The 24,659-nt window shown below is 52.5% G+C and overlaps 2 protein-coding genes across 2 annotated transcripts; both read right to left on the reverse strand.

The window, feature by feature from the left end:
• Window positions 1–1,620: 1,620 nt before the first annotated feature.
• On the reverse strand, window positions 1,621–9,413 carry SNAI3 (snail family transcriptional repressor 3). The gene is made up of 3 exons (XM_080936793.1): window positions 9,283–9,413; window positions 5,157–5,762; window positions 1,621–4,041 (listed from the first exon to the last, which is right to left on the reverse strand). Exons 1-3 carry the CDS (start codon window positions 9,356–9,358, stop codon window positions 3,860–3,862), a joined length of 864 nt encoding a protein of 287 aa, XP_080792919.1. The 5' UTR covers window positions 9,359–9,413; the 3' UTR covers window positions 1,621–3,859.
• Window positions 9,414–15,241: 5,828 nt separating this feature from the next.
• RNF166 (ring finger protein 166) lies at window positions 15,242–24,591 on the reverse strand. The gene is made up of 6 exons (XM_080936965.1): window positions 24,397–24,591; window positions 19,277–19,433; window positions 17,749–17,861; window positions 17,361–17,475; window positions 17,098–17,205; window positions 15,242–16,347 (listed from the first exon to the last, which is right to left on the reverse strand). Exons 1-6 carry the CDS (start codon window positions 24,549–24,551, stop codon window positions 16,282–16,284), a joined length of 714 nt encoding a protein of 237 aa, XP_080793091.1. The 5' UTR covers window positions 24,552–24,591; the 3' UTR covers window positions 15,242–16,281.
• Window positions 24,592–24,659: the final 68 nt, after the last annotated feature.

Consider the following 24,659-nt stretch of genomic DNA (forward strand, 5'->3'; position numbering starts at 1 on the left):
GTTGCCACAACAGACTTAACTCTGTGACAACTCTGCAGGCTGTGTGTGTGTCCTGATTTAGTCAGGGGATGGATCTGGCCTTCTAGAGTGGCCGCTGTATTAAGGGGCAGGATTGTGTTCTAATCAGGCCTCAGGTACAGTCACAGTGTGTTTTTAAGGCCTTAAGGATCCTGTATCCTCCTCCACTTCCTTCTCTGTCTTTTCCCCGGGCTTTTGGCCATACTAGGCCCCGCCTTCTACTGCTACACTACATCTCCACTTCAGAGATCTATAAAGATATAGAATTCAGAGCCAAGAATAAAGCCCAGGTCTTACATGTGTTCCGTAACTGAAGATCTTTTTGCTTGGGGTTCTCTTTAACTCCGACATTGAACTTTGTGTGGTTCTTTTAAAGAAATTTTATATGTGTGAAAGTCTAATGCTACATGTATGGGGTGTCCGTGGAGGCCAGCGGGGAGAAGGCATCGGGTCCCTGAAGCTGGAGTTACATGCGCTTGCAATTTGCCAGATGTCTCCGTTTTAAACTCCAAGCCCTCCTTCCAGTCCCAGCAGTTCTAGACAGAGAAGCTGGCTATATGATTAACTCAGCAAACACTGGATGTTCTGGGCTGGGCCTCAGGGGTGTGGCTGCTTACCTCAGCAACCACGTATTCTCCCTGGATGTTCCACTCCACAATCACAGCAGCCTGGAAACTTGTGTTCCATCAAGTTCAGCCAGTGAGCTATACTTAGCCACGTGGGCGCGGCCAGGGGTAGATGCTCTGAGTATAGATAGTAACAAGTAGGCTATTTCAAGCATCTGGAGAACCCCCTAGAATATTCTGGGCCAAAATGCTATTTATATAATCTACCAGGCTTCTGGAAACAAAAGCTATAACCTTCGTGTCTCTTTGGCTTTCTGAAGAGGCTTCTTTCAGCAGGCTGTGGGGAGAGAGACTGGGTCATCCAAAGGCCTGCTGTCCCTCAAGCACCTGTTTCCAGAAAGCCAGGAAGTGCTTGGCTTTCACCCCTGACTGGAAGACCAGTGGAGACCCTCAGTCCCTCGATGTTCTCTGCAGACACTGTCCTGTGAGCACCCTCCCAACAGCCAGCACCCAGGGAAGACATCTTCCACCGAGTTTGCAGGTCTCCGCTTCCCACAGGACATCACAGGGCTGTGACTAAACCCATTCTCATACTCTCCTGTGCCCCCTGTCCCTCCTTGTCCCCTGCTCCCATTTCGGAAAGAGGTCTAGACGTTTTCTCAAATGTTCCTCAGGAGGGGAAGTGGGACTTTTAAAAGTAATTTTGTAGATGGGGACAGGCAAGGAAGGCAAGCAACCCCAGAGAAAAAGCCACCTAAGCACGCTGGGGCACCCCACTTCCTGACCCCACCCCCACCCAGTTCTTTTGCTGTGCCAGGCTGGCTGGGCAGGCGCAGGTGTCTGCAGGCAGGGCTGCTCAGCTGCCGCCGCCTGACTTTAGCCTGGCCCGTTGAGTGGAAAGTGTCCTCCGTTCATTCCCCATCAGTTCCTTGGCAGGTCCCCTCCTCCTGCCTCTCAGCCAGCCCCCACTCTCCGCTACCTCAGCCCTCCACCAGCCCAGATATAAATACAAGAGCATTTTCCATGGGCTGGAACCAAGGGGGGAAAACATTCCACTTTATTTTGGGCTGTGAGATTCCCTGCTTCATACCCGACAGGTGTGACAGCCCCATTTAGACATGGAGAACCAGAAATAGAACACAAACTACAATATAGCTTCCTTCGGGCATCTGGATGCTATTTTAAAAGAACATTCCAGTGAGAAACCCAGGCTCATGTTGGTTGGGGTTCTGAGGGCCCCTCTGCCAGGGAAATCTTGACCTGCTTGCAAAAGAACCAGACACTTGGGGACAAGATTCCTTCCTTTGCTTTGACAAAAAAAGATGAAGAGGAGGTGGGGGAGGGAAGGGGCTTCTTATCCACAACCTTTGAAGCTATTTCCAATACCTGACTACTCCATGACCCTGTAGAGATTTCTAGAAGGAATCATCCTCACCCACTCACCCCACCCCCCTTGCTCTAAGAGTGAGGGCCAAGTAGGGTGACTTCACAAACCACATGTTCTTGGATGTTTGGGCTGAACAGCCATCCCCCAATCCAAATCCATCTCAAAATCCTAACCTGTTGCAGGCCCTTAGAAGTGTGTCATTGCATCTAAGATGAGGTTGTATGAAGAGACCCACAGGCACAGGTCAGTGTGACAGATACAGAGGAACCTCCTACAAGGACAACATCCACCTCCTGCTTTGGTGATCACTTTGAGCTGGGACTTCTGGATGTCAGAACTTTCGATGGGTGCCTTTCCATTCAGAGAGTACCCTCAAGCCCACTTCCTACCTCCTGTGCAGGGAGGCAAGCATCTTGGTCTGGGAGCATGGGTGTGTCTGCCTCAAAAGTGTGTCCCTCTACCAGCCGGCATAGGTCTGGTGCTGTCAATCTGTCGTCTTCTCCCTCGAAGGAGTTGGGGAATGGTGTCTATGTGTTTGCAGTTACTCCTGGTCTAGAAGCCCAACCTCAAGGTCAAGTTTCTAAGCCAGGTATGTTGCTCATGCCTGTAACCCAGCACTTTGGAGGCTGAGGCAGAAAGACTGTTGTGAGCTCCTGGCCAGCATGGCCTATGGACTGAGACCATCTCCAAACAAATAGGTCAAGCTTCCTCTGAGAAGTCCCTAAGGCCAGCAAACCAAGCTAGATGCCCACTACCAAGTCCAGCCTGTAAAGCCAGAGGCTAAGGTACCCACAGGAGCCCATAGGCTTTCCTGGATGCTCCTTTTCCCACATGAAGGTTTAGCAGTCACACTGGAAGCTCAGAAGAAGGTGGGGAACCCTTGCTACTGGGCCTAGACAAAGGTGAATGACTCATGTCCCCCTGTTCTGGGCCAAAAGGAATAGCTGATAGACTGTTACCTAAAAAATATGTCAAAAATCCTCTCTGCTGGATTCTGTGGGTCTTACTCTGCCCAAATGCCAACTCAGTCACTCAGATCCACTGGAAGAACCAAGTCCTACTCCCTCCTGTGCTTGGGACGCCACTCAGCTGCCAGTCACCCGACCAGTTCTCAGCCTTGGTCCCATCTGAGCATCCTTCATGGGCCCTTCACCCTGCTGCTAGTGTGCCCCTGGCATTGTTTCTCCAAGTCACTTCGTGCGGCTTCTCCTCCGAGTTTCATTTCTCCCAGCAAAGGCCACAGGCTCACCTGCACACGGCTCTCTGAAGTCTGCTCTGTGCCCAGAAGGGTTCGAGTCATCCGGAATCTTGTTGCCCCTGGAGAATTCTGCCTCCTCCATAGATCCAGGGGATTGGTAAAGACTCAAGACAGGAGGCTCTTAATTACCCACAGCTGTTCTCCGGAGATGTTAAGTAGCCGCTGAGGCCAGCTCCAAGCAGGACAAGTGAGGTGGAGCCAGGATGTATGTGTGCTTGTGTATACACATGTATGTGCACATAAGGGGCAGGAGGAAATGTGTCTCTGAGCCCAAGGTAAAGGCAACTGAGGCTGGCTTCGAGGCAACTGTGCTTTTTGAGGTTATACACACATTGGGCTCTCAAGGAAAAATGGTCATTTCAAGTTGCACACAAAGGGACCCAGGTGGCCAGGTTCACAGGTGTCATGGTGGGTCTTGTACGATGTTAGCTATTTCCCAACAGACGCTCCTTTTTAGAACAGGTCCAGCAGATGGCCAAACTGAAAATGGAACCGTTGGGTTCTTATTTTGGTGAGCCTTGAGGAAATAAGTCTCCTCTGAGCAAAGTCCTTAGGGAAAGATGCCCGAAAGCTCCACTGGGCTGAGAGTATTGTCAGATTTGGCCCTTCCACCCTGCTGTGCCCCCACCACTAGGGGCCAGGACAGCAGCCAGCTTCCTCATGCCTCGCCAAGAGAGACATTCGGGAGAAGGCCTTGGGGCACACGGTGCACCTGTACTTCTTGGTACCAGCATGAGTCTGTAGATGAGCCCTCAGGTTGGAGCGGTCAGCAAAGGCCCTGCTGCAGTGAGAACAGGTATAGGGCTTTTCACCTGTGGGAGGAAGAAGGGAGGTCAGGTGTGCGGCCACCGCCAGGACAAGTCCACAGATGGTGGCCAAAGGTGAAATGTCACCATTGGCCAATAAGTAACTTGCCCTTGTCCTCCAAGTGCCCACCACAGCTTAAGCACTCAAGACCAGAGCCCTCTGGACAATCAGACTGTCACTCAGGGCAGGATCACAGCATCAGAGGGGCTTCTGAGGCAAAGGCGGTGTGACTAATCTCTGCTAATCCCTAGGTGCTCAGTTCTGACCATGAGACGGAGCGGGAGCCCCTGGCAGCACTTCCTGGCCACTGGCAAGTGTAATATTGAGCCACTGTGAAGACAGAGCTGGGTGGAGAAAGCTATAATCCTAGACACAGGCACCATCTCCAGTCAGGGCCACCAAGGGTAAGGACAAAATCTTTCTGCTAAGAATTTGGCTTCCAGGATAACCCTCCCAAGTGGAAGGTGAGGGGGGGCATTGAGAAGTGTCTGGTTCTGCAGCCTGCAAGAGACACCTGACTGGTTGCAGTTCTCCACGTCCAGAGTCTGCCCTTCCTGTGGGAGTTCCCACGGTGACCACACTTCCCCACCTTCACAGACTGCCCTGGCCCTGAAGCCTCAAGACATGAGTAGACAGGCTCCAAAGAAGCCCTGAGGTTCTCAGTGTTGTTTAGAGGCGCCTGGTTCCCTAGCTCCCTCCAACCCTACGCAGAAATCAGGCCTTTGCAAAGGTAACAGTCAAGATGAGGCCACCTGAGTGAATCCTAACTCTATGACTTACAGGGGTCTCCCTCCCCCCTTACAGCAGAGACACACAGGAGAAGGCCTTAAGAAGGCAGGGACAGAGATACACAGATGTTGCCAATTGCCAATGAGCAGAGCAGCTGCCAGGAGACCAGAGACAAGAAGTGTCATTCCTACAGCCTTTGTGCAGAATGTGGCCTAGCCACGCCTGGAGTTTAGGTTTCTGGTATCAGGACCTTGAGGGGACATTTCTGTACTCTCTATCTGGGGGATGTGTGTCAGCAGCTGCAGGGGGTGCAAGGACCCTGCCAACCAGGAGACCAGCCCCTCCCCCAACACAGATCCATTTCCCAGGATGGCAGCCTTGCCCCTCCTACCTGTATGGGTGCGGATGTGGCCCTGGAGCAGCCAGGGCCTGGAGAAGGCCTTGCCGCATACCTTACAGATGCAGGGCAGCGTGTGGGTGCGGATATGCATCTTGAGGGCACCCAGGCTAGCATACTCCTTGTCACAGTACCTGCAGGTGAAGGCACGCCCAGTCGGCAGGTGACAGTGCAGCTGCTGGTGCCTGGCCAGGCCAGCCAGCGTATGATAAGGCCTGCGGCAGTGGATACACTCAAAACTACCTGGGACCCGAGGTGTTCCCTCAGCCCTGAGGTGTTCATCTAGAGTTCCATCTGGGCCCAGGATTGGGGGCCATCGTGTGGGCAGCACCAACAGCGGGGGCAGACTGAAGCCATCCTTGAGAGTCACACCGGGGGCCTGGCCAGCCCGGGGGCCCACCCAGCTGGTTTCCTGGGGTTCTGGTCCAGAGGCTCCCAAAGTTTCTCCATGATGCGGCAGAAGAGGCAGGGAGACGCAGGCAATGGCAGAGGTACTGTCCCAAGGCTGCAGAGAGTCACTGGGATCGGAAGGGGCTGCCTCAGCTGGCAGGTGGCAGGATCCCACCAGCTCGTCACAGGCAGAGCAGGAGCCATTAGCTTCTAGAAGGGCAGAAGGGAGAGACAACACATAGTGAGGAATGAGGTCCCAAGACCCGGGCTTTCAAACTTCTGCTCACTTATCTGACTGCAGTCTGGCCTGTCTTATAGGACATCACCAGCAAGCAGGAAGCCAGAGGTACAGATGCCTACCACCTACCATGCTCATCATAGAGCAGCCAGAGTTCTCACCTTCCTCCACAGTTCTGGTCCATAGAGATGGTGATGAGAGGTAAGGGCTGAGGAATGCATGAACTAGACATGTCCAGACACTAGAAGGGGAATGAACTTGTTTAAAATGAGTAAAGTGTCTTCCAGGACCTCTACTGCTCAGAAACATAAACAGTTCCACAGCCGCCAGGCATGTGGGTAGACACCTGAAAACCTAGCATTCAGGAGACTTCAAACATCTGGGCCAGCCTGGGCTACATATGGAGACCTCAAGAGTCAGGTCCTCACAGGACTCCTGGCTCTAAGTCTGGACAGCTTGCCTAGGGAGTCCCCCCGTCCCATTTCTGGACAGCAGGTAGCAGCTGGGGCTAGCCCCTGAACTCCCACACAGACGTATGCTCGCAGAACAAAAAGAACCTGGTCAAGCCAGCCAGCCACCCCCACAGTCATTAGCCTCCACTCACCACAGGGTCACCCTTGTGGCGTCTCCTTGAGTGTGTCATGATGTGCTGTGCTTGGCCACTCATCAGCACACACTTGCTACCCTGTACCCATGCACACTTGCTACCCTGTATCCATGCATGGACACACCCAACAGGGCAGGTGGCTGCAGCTTAGCTAGGCAGTATCAGACCTAGTCCTGGCTCTGTGTGTCCTTTGGTTGTGGCTCCTGTATTTGTGGCCAGAATTTTGTGCATTTAATCAAACAATGCTGGTAATCCCTTCCGACACACACAAGAGACCAGGCTGCACATAAGAAACAAATTCTGGGCTCCCCAAAGACAGAAGCACCAATCAGCCCCCCATCTGCTTCCTCTTCCATACACACTCCGACAGACCTCTACCCTTATTTCTACCTTGATGCAAATGGCAGCTCACAGGTTGGGAGGGAATATTCCCAAAGAAATGTTTGATTAGAAACTAGCCGAGGTACAAAGAAAGTTCACAGTTCCATTATGAAAAGATCTAATGGCACAATTTAAAAATAGGCACCAAAGGGCAGGAACACAGCTAAGCTAGTAGAGTGCTTGCCTGCCCAGCACTCAAGACGTCCTGGGTTCTTTCCCCAAACTGGATGTAATGTTGCACATTCGTAATCCTAATTAGGAAGGCGGAGGCAGGAGGATCAGAAGCTGAAAGTCATCCTCAGCTACAAAGAGTTCAAGGTTAGCCTGGGATACATGGGATGCTGCCCCTCAAAAATAGGGGCTATAGGAATACCTATTTCTCTAGAGACAATACAGAAGTGACGTTGTCAAGATGGCTGCTTATAGCCAAGTCTACCCACCTGAGGTTTATATCCCCAACCCATAAGATGGAGGGGAAGTTACGTGCACGTTATTTCTGATATACACACACATTCTATGACGAGCATGTCCACACCCACTCACAAATAACAAAGTCTTCTTAATTAAAGAAGGCTAACATTTTAAAAAGCACATACAGTTGGGCAATGTGCACACAAGAAAATACCCACTGTTAGACACCGGAAAGATGGAAATTAAAACCACGTCAAGGCACCATGTCATACTTCAAGGATGGCTAGAACTTAAGCAAGAAGAGACAGGTGCTGGTGAGGATGTGGAGAAGCAGAAAGTGAAATTCCTTTACTCTCCACCACCACATGAGTTCTGTGACACATTGTTCCTGATCATATGGCCAGCCTATCATAGTTGGGGTTGGAGGAGAGAGCAGGAGCTGAGAGATTCTGTCAGCAGAGTTCTGGACAACAAAATGTGCCCAACCGGGAAGTTTCACTGGGATCCTGTCTGCAGGGAAGTCCCCACTTCTGCCACCAAGGTTCTGTGTCCACTCCACAGGCAGAGGAAAGGGACCTCATGCCAGGTGGGAGTGACCATGGCTTCTGCAAGTGCCTTTCCTATGTTCTCTTGCACTTTAGTGATTTCTGGAGCTCTGGTTCACAGGACATGAGGGTCACAATGCCCTGTGGCTCAAGGAATCCCTGAGGCCCCTTCAGAGGAGGGAGGGAGACCCCCAGCCCTCAGCACCTCAGGTATGGGTACTCTAGAGTGACACCTAATAGGAGGAGAGTCACTGGGACCCTCGGGTCCTGGGAAAGCCAAGAGGGAACACTAAATGGCCTCAGGACTGCTCTGGACAACTACCTCCTGTCCACAACAGGGCCCCACAGGGCATCTGACTTGCCCACTTAGGTGGTAAGCTGGTGTTTTAAAGGTTTAAAACTATGGCCAGAGGTATGGTTCACTGGTAAGTGCCTGACTACTCTTATTTGAGGCATTGATTCCATCCTCCAGACAAGAAGAAAAAAAAAAAAAAATCAAACCTACATTCACTGTAAGAACGAACCTCCTTTCTACTTCCTCTGTTAGGAGACCCACCACCCAACTAAAAGAAAAATCTCATCACACTTAGTTGCTTCTGTTATAGAATTGCTGGTAGTGAATCATTAAATTGAATTCAAAATGTTCCCGGAACAGCAGGGTCCTAGGTAGCACCCTCTGGTAGCAGCGTAGTTGGTGGGGCCTGATCCGTGAAACACACCCATTGAGGCTCTGGACAGGAGTCACTATGTGAGGGGTGCTGGCCTCAGCTCTGACATCCAAGGTGTCCCTAGGCACTGGGCAATTCCCCAGTAGGTCCTTCTCCAAGTAGCTGCCCACCTGAGTGGGATTAGCTCTGACCTGCAGCAGGCTGGCCCTGAAGATTAAGAGTTCTCTTCTCAGGTGCTCAGACCTAAAGCCCCTGAGCCTAGCGGAACGGTGGACACCTGAGCCCATGCGTCGAGGGCGGCTCCTCCTTGGCCACTGCACCAGGAGAGCAAGGGGGTTTCTGGGAAGAGGGAAGACCACCAGAGGTTGTTTGCTCTATCGGTGAACTCACTACCCACGAGGCAGGATGCTCTGGGGGAGTCCTGCCTCTTCTCACCAGCCACCATCTGTGGTCAGGAGTTTCCTGGTGTTGTGGTCAGTGGGGCCTTCTCTGGGTGGGTGTATACAGCGTCTGGGACATATTTTAAATTCGGACCCTTCCAAACCTGCACAGAATTTCACGGTCTGCCTAGCTGAAGCTGTAGTGTTAGCAGTCCACGGGGAGAGCTCTAAGGAGACTTGGGGCTCAGAAAACTTTTTCAAGTGTGGAGTCCAAGGCATGCCAGAGTTTTCCAAAGCAGAGAAGTTAGTTGCCCTGGGCACATTCCTCTTGGAGCCCCCGTCTTAGGCCAGAAGAGAACCTCGTCCCCTGGTGAACTGGAAAACCCTACCCCCTTCCCCTCTCACCTGGGGTAGGTGTGACCCAGCTCCCAAGGACTTCCCAGATGCCTCCAGCCCCGAAGCACTGAGTGCCGAGGGGCAGAGATCAGGCTAACCCCTACCTCTCAGTGTCTCCAGTCTCCCGTAGTTGGGGACCCTGTGACTGGAGTGCGTTTTCACCAGGAAGGAGCGCGGCATTGTCCCCTCCCGAGAGCGGGCAGGATCTAGAGCCTGCAGCGGGATACAGACCGTAGTCTGGCGGCGCCCGCGGGCAGTGCACCCGGCAGGTGCGAGAAGGGTCAGGCTCATTAGCGTAGCGCACCACCTCCGCCAACCAGCGCGGGGCACGGCGGGGCGGGCCCGCGAGGCCACGCCCAGGACAGGTGCGCGGGCGGGGAACCCGCCGCGTGGTCAGCGGTGTCTGCCCCACGGGACTCGGCTGGCCCGCGTCATGGTCACGCACCGACCCCGCGGGGGCTGGCCATCGACATGCCCTGGGTGAAAGATCAGAGTTCAGGGTTGGGTGAAAGGGGCCCAGCCAACTTGGACAAGCCAAGGCCCTATCCTCTCCAGCATCCTTTATAATCCATGCCCCGAGAGCCTTGTCCGGTTGTCTGGGTTCTCCGTGTGGATGTTTACTTTAGTTAGAGTCAGGTGGGACAGTCTTTGGGGTAGGTGGACATAACACCAACTGGGTGTGTCTGTGGCTGAATAGCAGGGCTGTGTGGCCAGAACTGAGCTCTACCCTATAACTCCACGTTCCTTGGCATCTGTGGGCTGAGGTGGGAAGGGAAGGTGAGTCTGCAGCGTAGGAGGCAGTGGGGGAAGAGGGCTGAGTCACCCTGGCCTTCATGTTCACGATCGCAGGGCACAGTAGCTGGTGTCATCCCGTTTCTAGGAGAAAACCAAGGTTCTGAGAGTTCTGTGGTCAACAGAACTGGGACTAACCCACACTCCTGGCTGCTCAGATGTGGCTGCAAACACTCATTTGTTACAATGTAAGAGTGTGGAAATGGGACATCTGTGGGAAGGCTCTCCGAGGACACATTCCTGTCAGCTGCCCATTCCCCTGTACCTTGGATCTGTAAGATACCAATTTGTGGCCCTTTGTAACCTCTTCCCCTCCCTGGCATAGATAAAGCAAGTGGTTCTGAACCAGCTCCCACCTGCCACACTCTTCCTGCCCACCCACACAATGTGTAGCCTTTGGCTGGTTCCTAACACTCTTAATGAGGGATGATCTGGCATACCTGAGGGGAGCTGCCCATCTCATGAAGGGTGCCGGGCCTACCTTTGAGGCGGGCCAATAGGCTTCCTGGCATCCACAAGCCATTACCCTGAAAGGAATTGGAGATCCTCACTTCTCTGGACCCCCTCACCTTGCTCCCATGCAAGCTCATTCTTCAGTCGTGACTCGCAGCCTCCATGAAGCCCCAGGAAGAGGGAGTAGCTGTCTCCGGTACTAGGGTTTAAAATTCTAAGCCCACCGCAGTGGGAAGCCTCCCCCACAGAAGAAGGGCTTGCCCCAGCCAACAAAAGCTTCTTCAGGGCTTTTCCGAAAGACGCTGAGACAAGCTGTTTGGACGCCCGGGCCTTGTCTGCTGCCTACACGCTATGCCGCTCACTAACCTCCTTCAGAAGTACAGGTTTGGGAACCAACTCATAGGTTTCACGGGGGCCCCACACAGATCTCAGCCACCCCCAGAAGCACATGGAGCAGGCCACAGGAAAACCAGCCGCCATGACAAAAGTGAGGCAGACACTTACCCCGTACCACAGAGCTCCCTAAACTCTCACCAACGTGCCCACAAGAGAAGATGCGGTTTGTTTATGCCTTGGTCCCTGATAGATTGCCCAAGCTAACAGAAGGTGTCACAGGTTGAATGGCGTCCATTCAATGTATACCACGGTGTGATTTAATTCGGATGGTAAAGACTTTTCAGATGTTGCTGATTCAAGAGGAGGTTCTTTGGATGGGCTCCAATCCACTGACTAGTGTCCTAATAAAGAGGGCAATGGGAATCCGGTGTGCGTAGGGGTGCCTGGAGAGTCCAGATAGAGGCTTAAAGTCTGAGAGGTCAGCAAGGAGGGAGTCCTTGTCCCCTTCCCTTGCAGCTTTGACACACCTCCATGTTGGACTTCTGGCCTCCAAACACGTGTCTGGTGTTCTCTCAGAGATACATTCTGTGGTACGCCATTTCAGCAGCCCAGGGTACTTGTACGGGTGACATCCTGAAAACGTTGGAGCAGCAGGCTGGGTCTGCCCTGCAGAAACCCAGCAGACTTGTGGATGAGCCCATCACAGCCTTCAGCTTCCCAGCGCATGGCTGAGAGCCCACACACAGGCCAGTTTTCACTGCTCCTGCTCCCAGGGCCCCATCCTCCCAAGCAAGCAGCCTTCCCTGTGCTCTCCCAGGGTGTCTGAAGTTCAGAACTGTGGGTTGAATAAGGGAAGTGTGATCTGCAAACAGCCCCCACCAGCCCATCTCTCCCTTCACTCCCGCCCCACTCCTCTCTGAGGAAAAGCAGGTGAAGTAGGCTCGACCTTCCCACTTCCTTGGCCTGACACTGAGTAAATGCAAGGCCATTGGAGTGGGTCTCTGATTTACAGAAGACGTTTTGCCATCGAGAGATTGAGATATTTCAGTTGCAAATAGCCTTTGGCCTTTGTAGAGAGTCCTTGAACTGCGTTGGGCCTTGACACCTATCATTCATGGATGAAGCCTTTTGCTCCAGTGTTTTAAGTGTTCAGAAAGAGGGCAGAGAGGACTGACATCTTGCAGAACAGGGTCCAACAGGAGGACAGACTGTATTACTGTCCCTCACCCAGGCCTGGCCCACCCTGCTGTCTCATATACAGGAAGCCTTTCTCAGACTCCTCCTGACAACAGATCTTCAGCTGAGGGTCTTGGTCCTCTGCAGTAGGAAGGCTCTGCTCTGTCTTCCCCCACCCCCACAAGCTTGACACAAGGCCTCCAAAATCCCTTCATCCAATAGGAACAAGGCCTCGTGAGCTCAAATTGGAGTTGGGGGTGGTTTTCCTGCACTAAGTGATACCACATACCACACAAATGTACATGAAGGATTCTGGCAAGGCAAGCCTCCCGCAGCTGGGTAGGATGGTGGATGGATGAAGTGTGGCTAGGCACTGGTTGGCTGGTTCAAAAGTGAGGCTCTGAGGCATACAGTGCTAAAGCTTTAAAATCACACACAGTTTGTTCTGGTGCTGCAGGGAGCACATAGACTCCTAATACCCAGAGGTCACTGGTCAGTCAGTTTCTCAGAGGCCCAAGGCTGAGGAGTACCATGCTCAGGCTTTTGCTTCTGGTTGGCCACATGACCCTTTCCTAAGAAGGTCCAGGGACCCATGACAAGGGTGCTTGCTTTCTAGGAAGCAGGGTGCTAGCTTCTGGTGCTGTTGCATAACTTGAAACTGTAGGCATGTTGCTGCCAGCCCAGGTTTCTGACACCCTAGATATGGTAGGGTCACAGCAGCATGGGCTGGGGGAGGATGGTTGAGTGGGAGGGAGTCACAGGGGAGTGCTGGGTGCTATTCCTAGAGTAGTCCAAGGTGGAAAAACCCCTTAGCTTGCTGGGCTTCCAGCCTAGAGAGGTTGAGGCACACCTAAGGACAGGAGCTGTCTGATTGTAGACATGGTACTGCTTTGCTTTCTTTCTGGGGAGACTATCCCTCCCTCTGGCAAACTTCACAAGTGACTATGTGGCAATAGGTTTGTGTGTGACACTTCCAAGAAGGGTCATGGCCCCTGCTCCCAGGGGCCACACCTTAGTATTGCAGATCCCAGCTACTTGTCTCCAGGGAGACGTTTTTTTTCCCTCCAGACAACACAAGACAATGGTTGGCTGCTCTGCAATCTAAGACTGCCTCACCTGGATATGGGTCTGTCACATCTGCCTTGTTCTGGGTTTCCTACCCTCCTTGTTGACTCTGATGGCCTTCCAGCCAATCCTAGATGTAGAGACACTTGATGTCAAGGGCAATTTGGGGGCAAGAATGAGGTGGTACTTCAGCTGGAATGGGTGACAACTCTGAAAGCCCAGACTCAAGAGCTGAGGTTGTAGGCACGGGAGATGTCTGTCTCATCCCATGGTAGCCTCAGGGCTTCCGTGGAAGACATTAGTCAATTGATTTCTGCAGGCTCAGAAGAGAAGGAGAACCATGTACTCAAAAAGGACATCGGCTAGTCCTGTGGGACACAGGAAAGGGATCCCTTCCTGCCCCATTGCTTCTGTTCCCACCAACAGCAGGGGTGGCTGGGTGTGACTTTTCCTCTAGTGGCAACTGTGGATTTTTTGATTTCTTTAAAACACACAGAAATATTGTAAGAACGTGCTTTGCTTTTAATCCTGGGTGTGGGGATATGGGGGCTGCTTCAGACTGTCCACAGCAGTTGACTGTGATTTGCCTCGTGCTCTAGCAGAGGCGTGGTTTTGCCAGCTGCAGACAGTTTCTGCGAGTGTGTGACGCTTAGAATTCTGGGAACTTTTCAGAGTGTAGTTGGTGGTTGGTGGTTGTTGGTTATTCAGGGGGGTTGGCTGAGGTTTGTTAGTGGTGCTCAGAGAAGAAAAGGAACTAGATTCTGGTACTCCCCCCTTTCTCCTCTCTCTCCTATCTAGTGTTAGGGGGTGAAAAGAGGGGGCAGATAAAGAGTAGGTGAACAATCCCCAACAGAGGACCAAAGACCAGCTACACTCTTCCTCTCCCCCCAGGCCTCTTGAGAGATGAGACCAGATACCACGGTGTACAAGGGGCTAATGATTCCACGCTTAACTGGTGAGCTGGAAGATCTATTACTGCCTGTGCTGTCTAGGAAGAAGAACACAGCCCCGTACCCCTTGCCAAGATGTGCAGTGTGACCACAGTGGACTAATGGCTTCCCAATCTTTCATTCCTTCTTCAATTTCCCCAACCCCCACGGGTTTTCAGGTCCTGCAGTTTTTAAGACTGGGCTTACTCTGTGGCCTCCACAGGTGCAACAGAGAACAGGCCAAGTGCTGGGCAGCTGATGAGGTCAGGGCCTGCTGTGACTGGTACCCCAAGATCATGCCCTCTGAGTGACACCACTGTTACACTGTGGTCAGTCATAGCACAGGCCTGGGCCTGTGAATACCACTTCAGCTCAGGGCTGTGAGCGTCTGCCCAGCAAGTGGTAGTTTAGCTGGCAGCCAGGGGTTGAGCACAGGCCAGTCCTGCTGAGCCTCTCAGATGTAGTTGAGAGCTCAGTGAAGACCCCCTTCTGGAAACTGATGGGGAGAAGTCTTGCTGCAGCACTGCTGATCCAGAGCCTGACAGCGCCTGCCAAGCCCCAGCCATGGGAGCACCCATGAAGTTTAGAGGTGACTGCTTCTTACAAGGTATGTATGTCCAGCAACCAACCACTCAGGTTACAGCCTCAGTGTGTGTGTTGTGTGTCTTTGACTTGCCTGCCAGATCCCACTTGTGTTAAGTGTTACAACAGAGTCTTGCCACTGGGTACCACCTGAGAACACAGTGGGACAGTGAGGAGTTTTTATAGGTCACACCCATAACCTCTGCTCTGAGGAGCCTGGGGGCCAAGTGACTCCAGCTTTTTATTATGTTCTGACACAGGGTCTTTCTTGTGGTCCTTACTGACCTAGAGCTTGCCATGTAGCACAGGCTGGCCTTGAATTCAGAGCAATACAGCCTCAGCCTCTTGAGTTCTGGGTATCTCCTGCCTGAACCACCATGCCCAGTTCTCTCCAACCATTAGAAACCCCAGGTGAGCTGAAGACAGCGGGGCACTTTGTCCTGGAGGAGGGCCTGGGAGTCACAGCAGCTGGACTATCTCACAAGGTTCAGGATTCGGCCTCAGAAGAGTGAAAATCTGGAGCCAGAGACTGAGAAGTGACTAGTAGGAATGTCTCCACCACTCTATAGACCACCCAGAGGTCAGGGACAGGTCACCAAGGGGACATGGTGGTACACTCACCAGGGAGAAAGCACCCTGAGACAAGAGGAGCTGTGGATCCTGGCAGCCCCTGCTGACACCGATACTTGTGAAGTAAAACCCAGGACCAAGGCTCCTGTAGATGCTGGGAAACACTTTATTTAAACTCTTTTGAAAAGACAGCAATTTATGCCATGAACAGAACAAGATGCTGACAAATGTTTTCTGGCCTGACCTGCCACCAAGCAGGTCTCTCTGGCCCTTGAGGGCTCTACCACTGGTAAAGGAAGCCCCTGCCTGAGGAGGGATGCGGTTGGCTCTGGAGAAGATGGGGGGCAGAAGAGCTCCATTCCGCCTGGGCTATCCTATGTCTGCTGGGAGCAGCCACAAGTGGTCGGGGTGCTAGGATTTCTTCTGGGTCATCATCAAAAGAAAACAGCAGACACAAGACTCTTCTGAAAGCACATGGCTGAGGGATGCCACCTGTCACACAGAGGAAGCCCTGGTCACGCCCATGCTCCTCCCACCTGTCACACTGATGATGCCCTGGCCACACCCACACTCCCTCTACACTGATCCCACAAGTGTTTATTTTTTTATATTTTTTTAAAAAATATAACTTTGTAAATGCTCCATAAAAATACTGCTCTTCCTAGTCAAACACAGGTATTGCGATAGAAGAGTAACTGCTTTGTCTTTGCTCTAGAAAACGTGAAAAGATTATCACACAGGATAAGATAGAAAAACGCAGGGTTCCTAAATATCACAAAAGCCAGTACCAAATGCTCACGGTGGAAGCGAAGCTAGGGACCAGGTTGGCTGGCAGCCTTGGCTGGGCACCTCCCCTGGTCCTGCTGGGCACAGCTTAGGGCACCTCATCCTTCTCCACACAAAGACGTCAGGACTGGGAAAGGCAGCCAACTGCTCTAACCCAAAGGCCAGCACCTGCCCCTTGAAGCACCGAGGACTCAGTACTGCTGGCCAGGACCCGGTGGCCCTGCTTGATGACAAGGGGCCAGCTAGCCAGGATCCCAGCCCTGGGGGTTCTGAGACCAGCCCTCCTTGTGTAAGACTGCGCTTGGCTGGATGAGGCCCACTCCTGTGCAGGTGCCGGGGCAGAAGGGCAACAGCCCTTTCCCTTGAGGCGGGAGTGTCTTCTGCTCCAAACAAGGCAGGTTGCTAGGCTGTGTCTCAGTTCTCAGAGAGGGACAAAGCCAGGGCAGCCTGGAAGGCAGCTTCTTCATCGATGCTGTAGTCCTGGGAACAAGGAGAGATGCATGTGGGAGGAGCAGGACGGCTCCCAGAAGCCAGTCCACCCAAACACCCATTGTCATCCTGTGCCCCAAGCCTCCTTCACAGAGTGACTTCCCCATTTCTTATGGGGTTCCCAAAGGTAGCCTTGGATCATGTGTGCAAACCAGTGCTCGACACGTTTGTGACCATGAGGCGTGGGTTCACAAATGAGCTCTTTCCTTTCAGATTGTAAGATTCTTTCTTTCTACAGCTTAGGTGTTGGTGTATGTTTGTGTAGACATGGGTGTGCCAAGTGTGGTGTGACAGAGGACTTTCTCATTCGTTACATGGGTACCAGGGATGCAACTCAAGTTGTCAAGCTGGGACAAAAACTGAGTTTTCTGAGATGGAAGTTTAATCGGGGGCCACAAGATCTCCAGCCTTGGGGACCAGGAAGGAAGCCAGCCAACTCGACTTGGCTAGAGGCTGCAGGAGATGATGGGGTGGGGGATGGGGGATTCTGACCTAGTTAGGAGTGGACAGGTACTCCTGAGAAAATCCTTCCAGTCCCCGTCACCTTGAAGGAAACACCTTACCAGGGACTCAGTCTCTGCAGCTGCTATAGAACCAAGGTAATTCAGGTGGCTGAACACCAAGGAACCTAGCAGCTAGCCTCAGGCAGGCCCAAGCCCTTGACAACTCTGGGTGCCTGGTGTCGTACATCAAGTGGCCCCTGAATCTTGGCACTACCATGGCTCAGCGGGAGACACTTACCACGAAGGTATCATAGGAGAACTTGTGCCGGTGCAGCAGGTGCTGCAGGAAGTTGGCGCTTTTGTAGCTGGGGTCCCCCCAGGGCATTGCTGAGCAGATGGGGCAGACCTAGAAAAGAAGGCGGGGGTAGCAGGGAGGGGCCCTCTCCTGCCGGCTTGCCTACCACCCACTCAGTATGGCATGCAGAGCACCCTCCCCTTATCCAGACCAGGCCTGTCCCCCATGTCTCCCTCAGGCAGAAGCCCTGTGCTGCTGATGCTCACCACGCGGTTGGGGTCACTGCGGTGACTTTCCACGCAGTGCTTCACCAGCTCCTGCTGATCCAGGTTTCGGGCTCCGCAGTAGGGACAAGCGAAGGTAGACCGGTTGGGAATATTGCTGGGGTGGGAGGACACTGAGTCTGCCTGGGGCCAAGAAGCCACTCTGGCTTCTTCCAAAACTTACCCTCTCCTTTGTGGACAGGCTGGTGCTGACCCATCCCCTGCAGCCCACGGGGGCACTAATGTTTTATAAGGAAACTCCTGGGACTCTCCTTTACCCCACACTGGATTAATAGGCTGTGGCCATGACAGAGGGAGGTGACTATGATCCTTCACCTAGGAAGACCCTTGCTCTGCCCATCTTGGGTCCCCATCTTGAAGTCTTGCTTACCTGGGGATGGGCTGGGATGTGGGCACCACAGGGACGAACTTGGGGCAGTTAGCCATCTGCTCCTGGACCTTCAGGCAGGAGGAAATGTGCGCTCTCATCTTTGCCAGTGTCACCTGCGAGATGGGAGAAGCAGAGCTGGGCAGGTTATGACCTCAGGCAGCAGAGACAGAGAATGACCAGCAAAGGCATTCGATACATCCCTCCTGCTCTTAGAACATGCAGAGCCTCTGAGCAGCAACCTATAGCTGGGGCTTCTGGAAGGGACCCTGGCGAGAAAGAGATAACACATGGAGGTACATGGTTTCTACAGAGCCACACAGACACAGCAGTGTTCCAGGCCCTTAGGGTAGCTATCTGTATAGAACAGAGGAAAGCCACTAGCTCCTCAGGAAAGGACTAGTAGGCCCCATGCCTGAGTCCCTAGAAAGATCTGCAAATGGGAAGCTGCTCCAGTGAGTAGACAGGATTAGTACTATTAGGAAAAAAAGGCCCTTACCACCCAGTTGGTCCTATCAAGTCACCACAACTGTGCCAGAGGAAGCTGGCCAAGGGCAGCAGCCTGGCCTGAAGGCAAGGGAGTATCTCTTGCCTTAGCTCACCCCGCATGGACTCAGTGAGTAACCCTGGAGAGAGAAAAGACATGGCAGGCCTTCCCCTGAGGGTGGACACTCCACAAGATTGAGGAAAGAGCCCACGTCGGTACACTGCCCTTGGCAGATGGGTACAGCACATGTCCTCAGCAGCCAAAGTTTAAACTAAAGACCAGCAGGGGTCCAAGAAGGTCCTCCTGAAGTCACCGTGACAGCTGGGTCATATCCATACAGGGGAAATCTGCTCCAGAAGACAGATTATACACTTGAGGTGTTCAGGTGAGGTGTGCGGCCACTTCACATGTGACTCTGACAGGATTCTGCCCTCAGGTCTCCCTGAGAAAGGCTAACCTGGGCACCCAAGCACCAAAGGGACCACAGCAGCTGACTCAGCCCAAGGTCACTCCAGTTCGTCTGCCTGGTGACCTTTGGGACATTGTGACAGGTTAACAGTCACAATTTATTAACTAGACACAGGGAGGTCTGAGACATAACTGTAGTGTGCTCAGAGTTGCTTATTTTCCTAGGAACAGAGCAGGAAGGTAGGAGCAAGGCAGGGTCTGGGGACTGTGAGCCCATCCCAGGTGACAGGACCTTGTGTGACGATACAGTGAGTAGTGCCCGGGCCACTCTGCTCAGGACACACTGCACCAGGTGCAAGGCCCTGTCTTTGGCTGCACCTCCCACCTCAGAGCCCCAAGAACCTTCCTGGCCTCCCCCAGATTTGCCACAGCCTGAGTGCACAGTCTATTCAGTCGAGCCTAAGTCAGGCAGCTTTGACATCATTGCTCCCTTGGAGCTCTGAGAGGGGCTAGCAGGTGGCTTCACACTGGAGCAGAGGTGGTTCAGCAGGAAGGAGTGTGAGCATGAGCTTATGGGACAGTGCCCCACCCAGAGCCCCCCTCCCCAGTGTGAGGAAACCTGAACAGGGCCGGTACCTTCTTGTTGCAACCCCGACAGGGTGCCTTGTAAGACGAGAGTTGCTTCTCTACATGGGTGGCCTTGTCCACTTTCTTGGGGTCGAAGGGCAGTCGGCAGAGCGGACACAGAGGGGATGGCACCTGCAGACATGGCTGGAGGCACTCCCCGCAGAACCTGCAGGTGACATAGACCTGAGGCTACTCCCTCCATGCCAGTATAACAGAGTGACACCGGCTGCTACTGACGGTTCTGCAGACAAGTCTTGTGTTCATATCCCACCCCACCACACCCCCAGCTGGACGTAGCCAAGAGGTGAGCTGACCCTCCCAGCAGCACAGCCCCCTTGCTTGGCATGTCCCTGCCGCCTGTACCCCCAGAAGAGCATCTCTGCGGCAGGTTGCAGGCTCTTTTCTGAAAGTTTCCTGATCATGTGGTGATTGACAAGAACCTTAGGGGTTAGGGTGTCAGTCCAGGGGCCAGGGAGTAAAGTCACTAACAACTGTGAAGAAGGAAATGTCAGGCCTGGAGCCCTGATTCACCAGATAAGCCAAAGTTGGCCAGGGACAGGGTTCTAAGCCACAAGGTTCTTGTAGCCTTCGAGTCAAAGAGGGGCTGTGCAATCCCTTGCTGGTGTGCTCACGAGGCCAGCAGCCTGAGTTCTATCTGCCCGGCCACACCCCGAGCTGGTCTGTGGTGTCCTCCACTCAGCAGTGGGGAACAGAAAGGAGAAGGGTGTAACTGCACACCGATGGCTGTTCTTGCCTGTCAACTTGACCACATCTGGAATTAACTAAAACAGAAGGGCTGGGCACACCTGTGAGGGATCTTTTTCCTAATGAAATAATTTGAAGTAGGAAGACCCACTTCTAATCCAGATCTTTGAGGTGGGAAGATGCATCTTTAATCTGGGCTGTACCCTCTGTTGGCGGCAGATAAAAAGGACACAGAGGAAGCTTGCTCCCACTGCCTGCTTGCTCTCGCCCTCACTGGCCAGCCCATTCCTTCACTAGCATGAGATACCGACTTTTTTGGAATTCTGGAGTACAGTGAAGACCAGCTGAGACGTCTGACACTGTAGACTAATAAGTACTGAATTCCTGGACTGTCCATTGGTAGACAGCTGTTGTTGGACTAGCTGGACAATGGCTTGTAAGCCATTCTAATAAATCAATCCCATATATACATTCATTCTATTAAGTTATTTTTCTCTAGATAACACTGACTAAAGCAGATTTGGTGTCAGAACTGTTTCTAAAGCAAGAAGATAAATATGAGTTTTTAAGTATCTGAAATAGGCTTTCCCATTTGCTGATACCTACAGCTACTAGAGCCTCTCCTGGAAGCTCATAGAGTGCCAAAAGTTCACAGTGTCAACTATTTTATAAACTGAAGAAGATGAATTCTGATTGACCAACTGTGAGAGACAATGCATTTGGTGACTGCATATAGAAAAAATCAACAATTTGTAGAAAAAACAAGAATGATGATGCTGGTTAGTTGCTCCTAGCATCCCTAGATAAAAAAGGAAAAGAATGATGTGTGGTTACAGTTAGCTGACTTCTAGATTACGGTAAAGGACAACAATGGAGCACGATACGACTGACCAGCTCCTGAAAAGAACCTTCTGTCCAGCAGCCACAGAGCCCATGTTGAAGAAAACCAAACCTCCTAAGGTTGGCTAAATTACAGCAAAAAGCCAAGCCCCAACTTGGAGTGTGTGGACATAAACTGGTAAAGAATGGGATGCTGGAACCTGGGCTGAAGGTGTGGGAGGGCCACACTGAAGCTGAGTACGTTGAAGCCTCAGATCCTCAAAGGTCTTTCTCCTGAGGACGTCTCTCCAACCTCTGCACGTGTACTCCCTCCTGACTCCCTAAAATATTGCTGCTTCTACCTTTGACTGAGGAAACTAACTGTTCATATCTGCTAAACCAGCAGTGACTGTTTGAAGGAAATGCCAGGCAAGACCGCACTGATGTTCCCCAGCGCCCACCAACAGGTTCCTCTAGATTCATAACCAGACTTAAGGCTAGCAGGCTCCTAGACGGGACGTTAAAAAGTGTAGTCCCTGAGGAGGTGAGCCACACTACTATAGAGCTTAATGAGTTTGCTAATTCATTAAACAGAAGTCTGGGGAATATGTGTGGGAATGGATTCTAAGGGTGTGGGATAACAGTGGAAGGAACATAAAACTGGATCAGGCTGAGTTTATTGATATGAACTCATTGAGTGAAGATTTTAGGTTTAATGTGGAAGCTCACAGTTTTAAGAAGTGACCTCTGCACTTATTCATAGCAACTGGTAGGAGGAGGGAAAATGATTCAGCCTCCAGCAGGAAGGCAACCTCCAAGACTGAAGGAAGAGGCTCCAAGAAGACAGTTTTACTTCCTCCTTGATACTTTTCAGCAGGGTGTGTGTGGGGTCTGGATGTCAGAATATCCCTGAATTTGTAGGTGACTCAGCCAATGTCCCTTCTGGCATTTTGACATCTCAAGAAAATGTCCTTTTTGCAGCAATGAGGATGGTGGACCCACTAGGCAATGTCAAAGATTTCTGTGCCCTTGTTCTTGATGGAGCCACTACCTGGCAAGCCATGTTTAACCAAGCCGAGAGAAACAAGATCAGCCTGAGACCTGACACTTAGTACGTGTGAAGGACTCTTCACTCATTTTTGAAATGTTTTGAGACATGAGGCTGGAGAGATGGCTCAGTGACTCTGTGGTTAAGAACACTGACTGCTCTTGCAGAGGATGTTGGATGTTGGCTTGATTTCCAGTACCTACATGATGACTATCAACTGTCTGTAGTACAGTCCCAAGGAGATCCAGCCCCACTTCTGCCCTCCATGGGCAGTGCATGCACAATGATGCAGACACACACACAGGCAAAAACCCATAAACAAAACACAACAACTCTAGAAACTTTTAACATAAGATTTCACTTTGTAGCCTATGCCGGGCCTTGAACTCATTACTGTCCTGCCTCAGTCTTTGAATACTAGGAGTGCTACCAGCTTAGAGGTAGGAGCCACCATGACTGGTCTGATGTCCACACTCTGACTTAGCAAACTATGCAGCACTGAATTCTACCTCAAGGAAATCCACAGGGAGAACAAAGCCACACTGAAGAAGAAAAGTGTCCCAGAAGAGCAGGCCTTCAAAGATACTGGTGCTGACAGAGGAAAGTGCCCATTCTCCTCTAAGAATGCAAAAAGGGCTCAAGGACACTGCTTGTCTACATGGTGACTCTCCCCAAGTCACAGTCCCCAAGAAGAGGAAGTGGAATGAAACACTGGGCACAGCTCTTGGCCTAGTTTTCAGACCACACTTCTCCCACAGAGAGTTCCTGCCTGCATCTACAGAGGCTGGTGTTGGGTAGCTTCACCAAGTGAAGAAACTGAGGGGAGGAATGTAGGAGAGAGCCATTGCATGCCCCTTCCTGTGTTCTTGGATAGGCAAACACTCAGGCACCTTCAAGGTAGCCGACACTTAGGCAAAGTTGCCTTGTGAAGTCTCAAGATTGCCCTCATTCTGGGCACAGCTCCTCCGTGGCCTTGGGATAGTTCCTTGAGCACACCTCTACTTTGGCCCCACAGGCAGGCCTACTGCCTATATCTGCAACCTCAACGCCTCCCTGCTTCCTCTCTCTCTCTTGTTCAGCTATGGGGCAGCAATTCTGCAGGGTTCTACTCACAAGAACATCTCAAGAAGGAAACAGCTTCTGGTCAGGTGGCTTGAAGCAGGAGGAATCGGTGAAGTTTTAAAAGGTGGTATAAAAGCTTAATCCTCACACTTATTTGAACATGGGCTACACCCAACAGGGACTGCAGATTAAAGGTAGGACTGAACAGCTGGGGAAATGGAGCCAGCAAAGAAAGCAGGACCATCTTCCCAAGGTGAGGTTGGTCGGACAAAAGCCTGCAGGGGGAGTGATGGGAACAGGTTTTCAGGAAAGGTGCTTTTCAGTCCAGTGTTCTACCTTGCCAGGACAACAGATACAGATTCATGAATACTAGCAAACTGAAGAACACAGTGGCCTGCGTGCACAGTGTGAAGGGCTTGTTAAAAATGACACTTCACAGAACACACCGTAAAACGCCCACTCGTGCATGCATACAAAAAAAAAATGGGTTCTGATCAAAGGCTTCCTGCTAGAATGTCACAGTAGCACTAGACTGAGCAGGAGCTAGCTGTGTTCTTACAAGACAACCTAGCAGAACTCTCCAGAGGGATCGAGTCTTCTGTTCAGCCTGACACCGGGGGGCAGGGAAAGTGAAGGCAGTTCTGGATGGAGACAAGGCCTCTGCCACCTCTCTGTATGACTAGCAGGCACACGCCCACCCAAGCGGTTCCAGTTCCCTCTGCATTAGAGCCTCCAAAATCAGCTGCCTTTGTTTGCAAAATGCCTCCCACCAATCTGGGTGCACCTTGTTCAACCCCAAGCAGCGGAGAGCCCTACCACCTCGGGAGTGTGGCCCTCTGCTGAGAAGTAGTCCTGCCCTTTCTCCATCTGCTTGCTAATCTCAAGAGCTGCACTGTGGGGAGGTCATGAAGCAGACGTTCTATCTTGGCTCCCTCCCAACTAGGCTGGGGCTGTGAAGGCCCTGAGCGCCGCTACCTCCCGCTAAGAGTCACATCCTCAAGTTTCTGCTCCTGAAACACTGGAGGAGAAGGAGCCAGAATGGGGGAGGTCTTGGCTCTGCTAGGCATTTAACGAAGTGCTTGGTGTCTGAGTCCCTTTAGGCCCTGCTACCTGGAAGCTTCATGTTCAGAATAGGCCAAGTCCTTCAAAACAAAACACCAGGTTCCAAACGAGTCCCTCTCCTAACTTTAGGAAACTCATTTCCTTGAAGTCAAAACGAGCAGACATGGGGCAGATAAAGTGGGCTGCAAAAGCCACAAGTCGTTTATTTACAATGGCCCGCCCGATCTCTGCAAGCCCGGACCCCCGCGCTCGGCTGCGATCACTGCCCTCGAAGCAGCCGGCGGCCGTTGGCAACGTGAGGGGCCGGGGCAGGTGCAGGGCGCGCGTGCAGCCGGCCGGTTGGGGCAGGGACTGCTTCCCAAAGTCCCCGTTCGGCCGCCAGCCACGACCCCTGCCCGGACCTCCCTCCCGAGGGCTCCCGGCGCGCGCTCACGTGTGGCCGCAGCTGCCGATGGCCACTGGCCGATGGTACACCTCCAGGCAGATGGGACAGCTGAACTGCGCCTCCAGGCCGCTGTCACCGCCCGCGGGCCCAGCCGGCGGCTGCCGCTGCTGCGCCGAAGCCACCAGGCTGCGGAACATCGCCATCCCCAGGCAGGCCGCCGCCGCCGCCCCCTATCCAGGCCGGCACACCGGCGTCACTGCCGCGACGGCGCCGCGCTGGCGTCACCGCTCAGCCCCAGTTACGTCATGACA

The sequence above is a fragment of the Micromys minutus genome, assembly GCF_963924665.1.
Source record: "Micromys minutus genome assembly, chromosome: 24".
Taxonomy (NCBI): Eukaryota; Metazoa; Chordata; class Mammalia; order Rodentia; family Muridae; genus Micromys; species Micromys minutus.

What these genes read in the sequence shown, in the direction of transcription:
- RNF166 (XM_080936965.1), bottom strand. Translation starts at nt 24,551, where the DNA reads ATGGCGATGTTCCGCAGCCTGGTGGCTTCGGCGCAGCAGCGGCAGCCG. An exon ending in ACATCCCAGCCCATCCCCAG is followed by an intron (nt 17,476 to 17,748) that starts GTAAGCAAGACT and finishes CTCCCACCCCAG; the next exon opens with CAATATTCCCAACCGGTCTA. An exon ending in GCAGTGACCCCAACCGCGTG is followed by an intron (nt 17,206 to 17,360) that starts GTGAGCATCAGC and finishes CTTCTTTTCTAG; the next exon opens with GTCTGCCCCATCTGCTCAGC.
- SNAI3 (XM_080936793.1), bottom strand. Translation starts at nt 9,358, where the DNA reads ATGCCGCGCTCCTTCCTGGTGAAAACGCACTCCAGTCACAGGGTCCCC. An exon ending in GAGACTGGAGACACTGAGAG is followed by an intron (nt 5,763 to 9,282) that starts GTAGGGGTTAGC and finishes CTGCCCTTCTAG; the next exon opens with AAGCTAATGGCTCCTGCTCT. An exon ending in CCACATCCGCACCCATACAG is followed by an intron (nt 4,042 to 5,156) that starts GTAGGAGGGGCA and finishes TTCCTCCCACAG; the next exon opens with GTGAAAAGCCCTATACCTGT.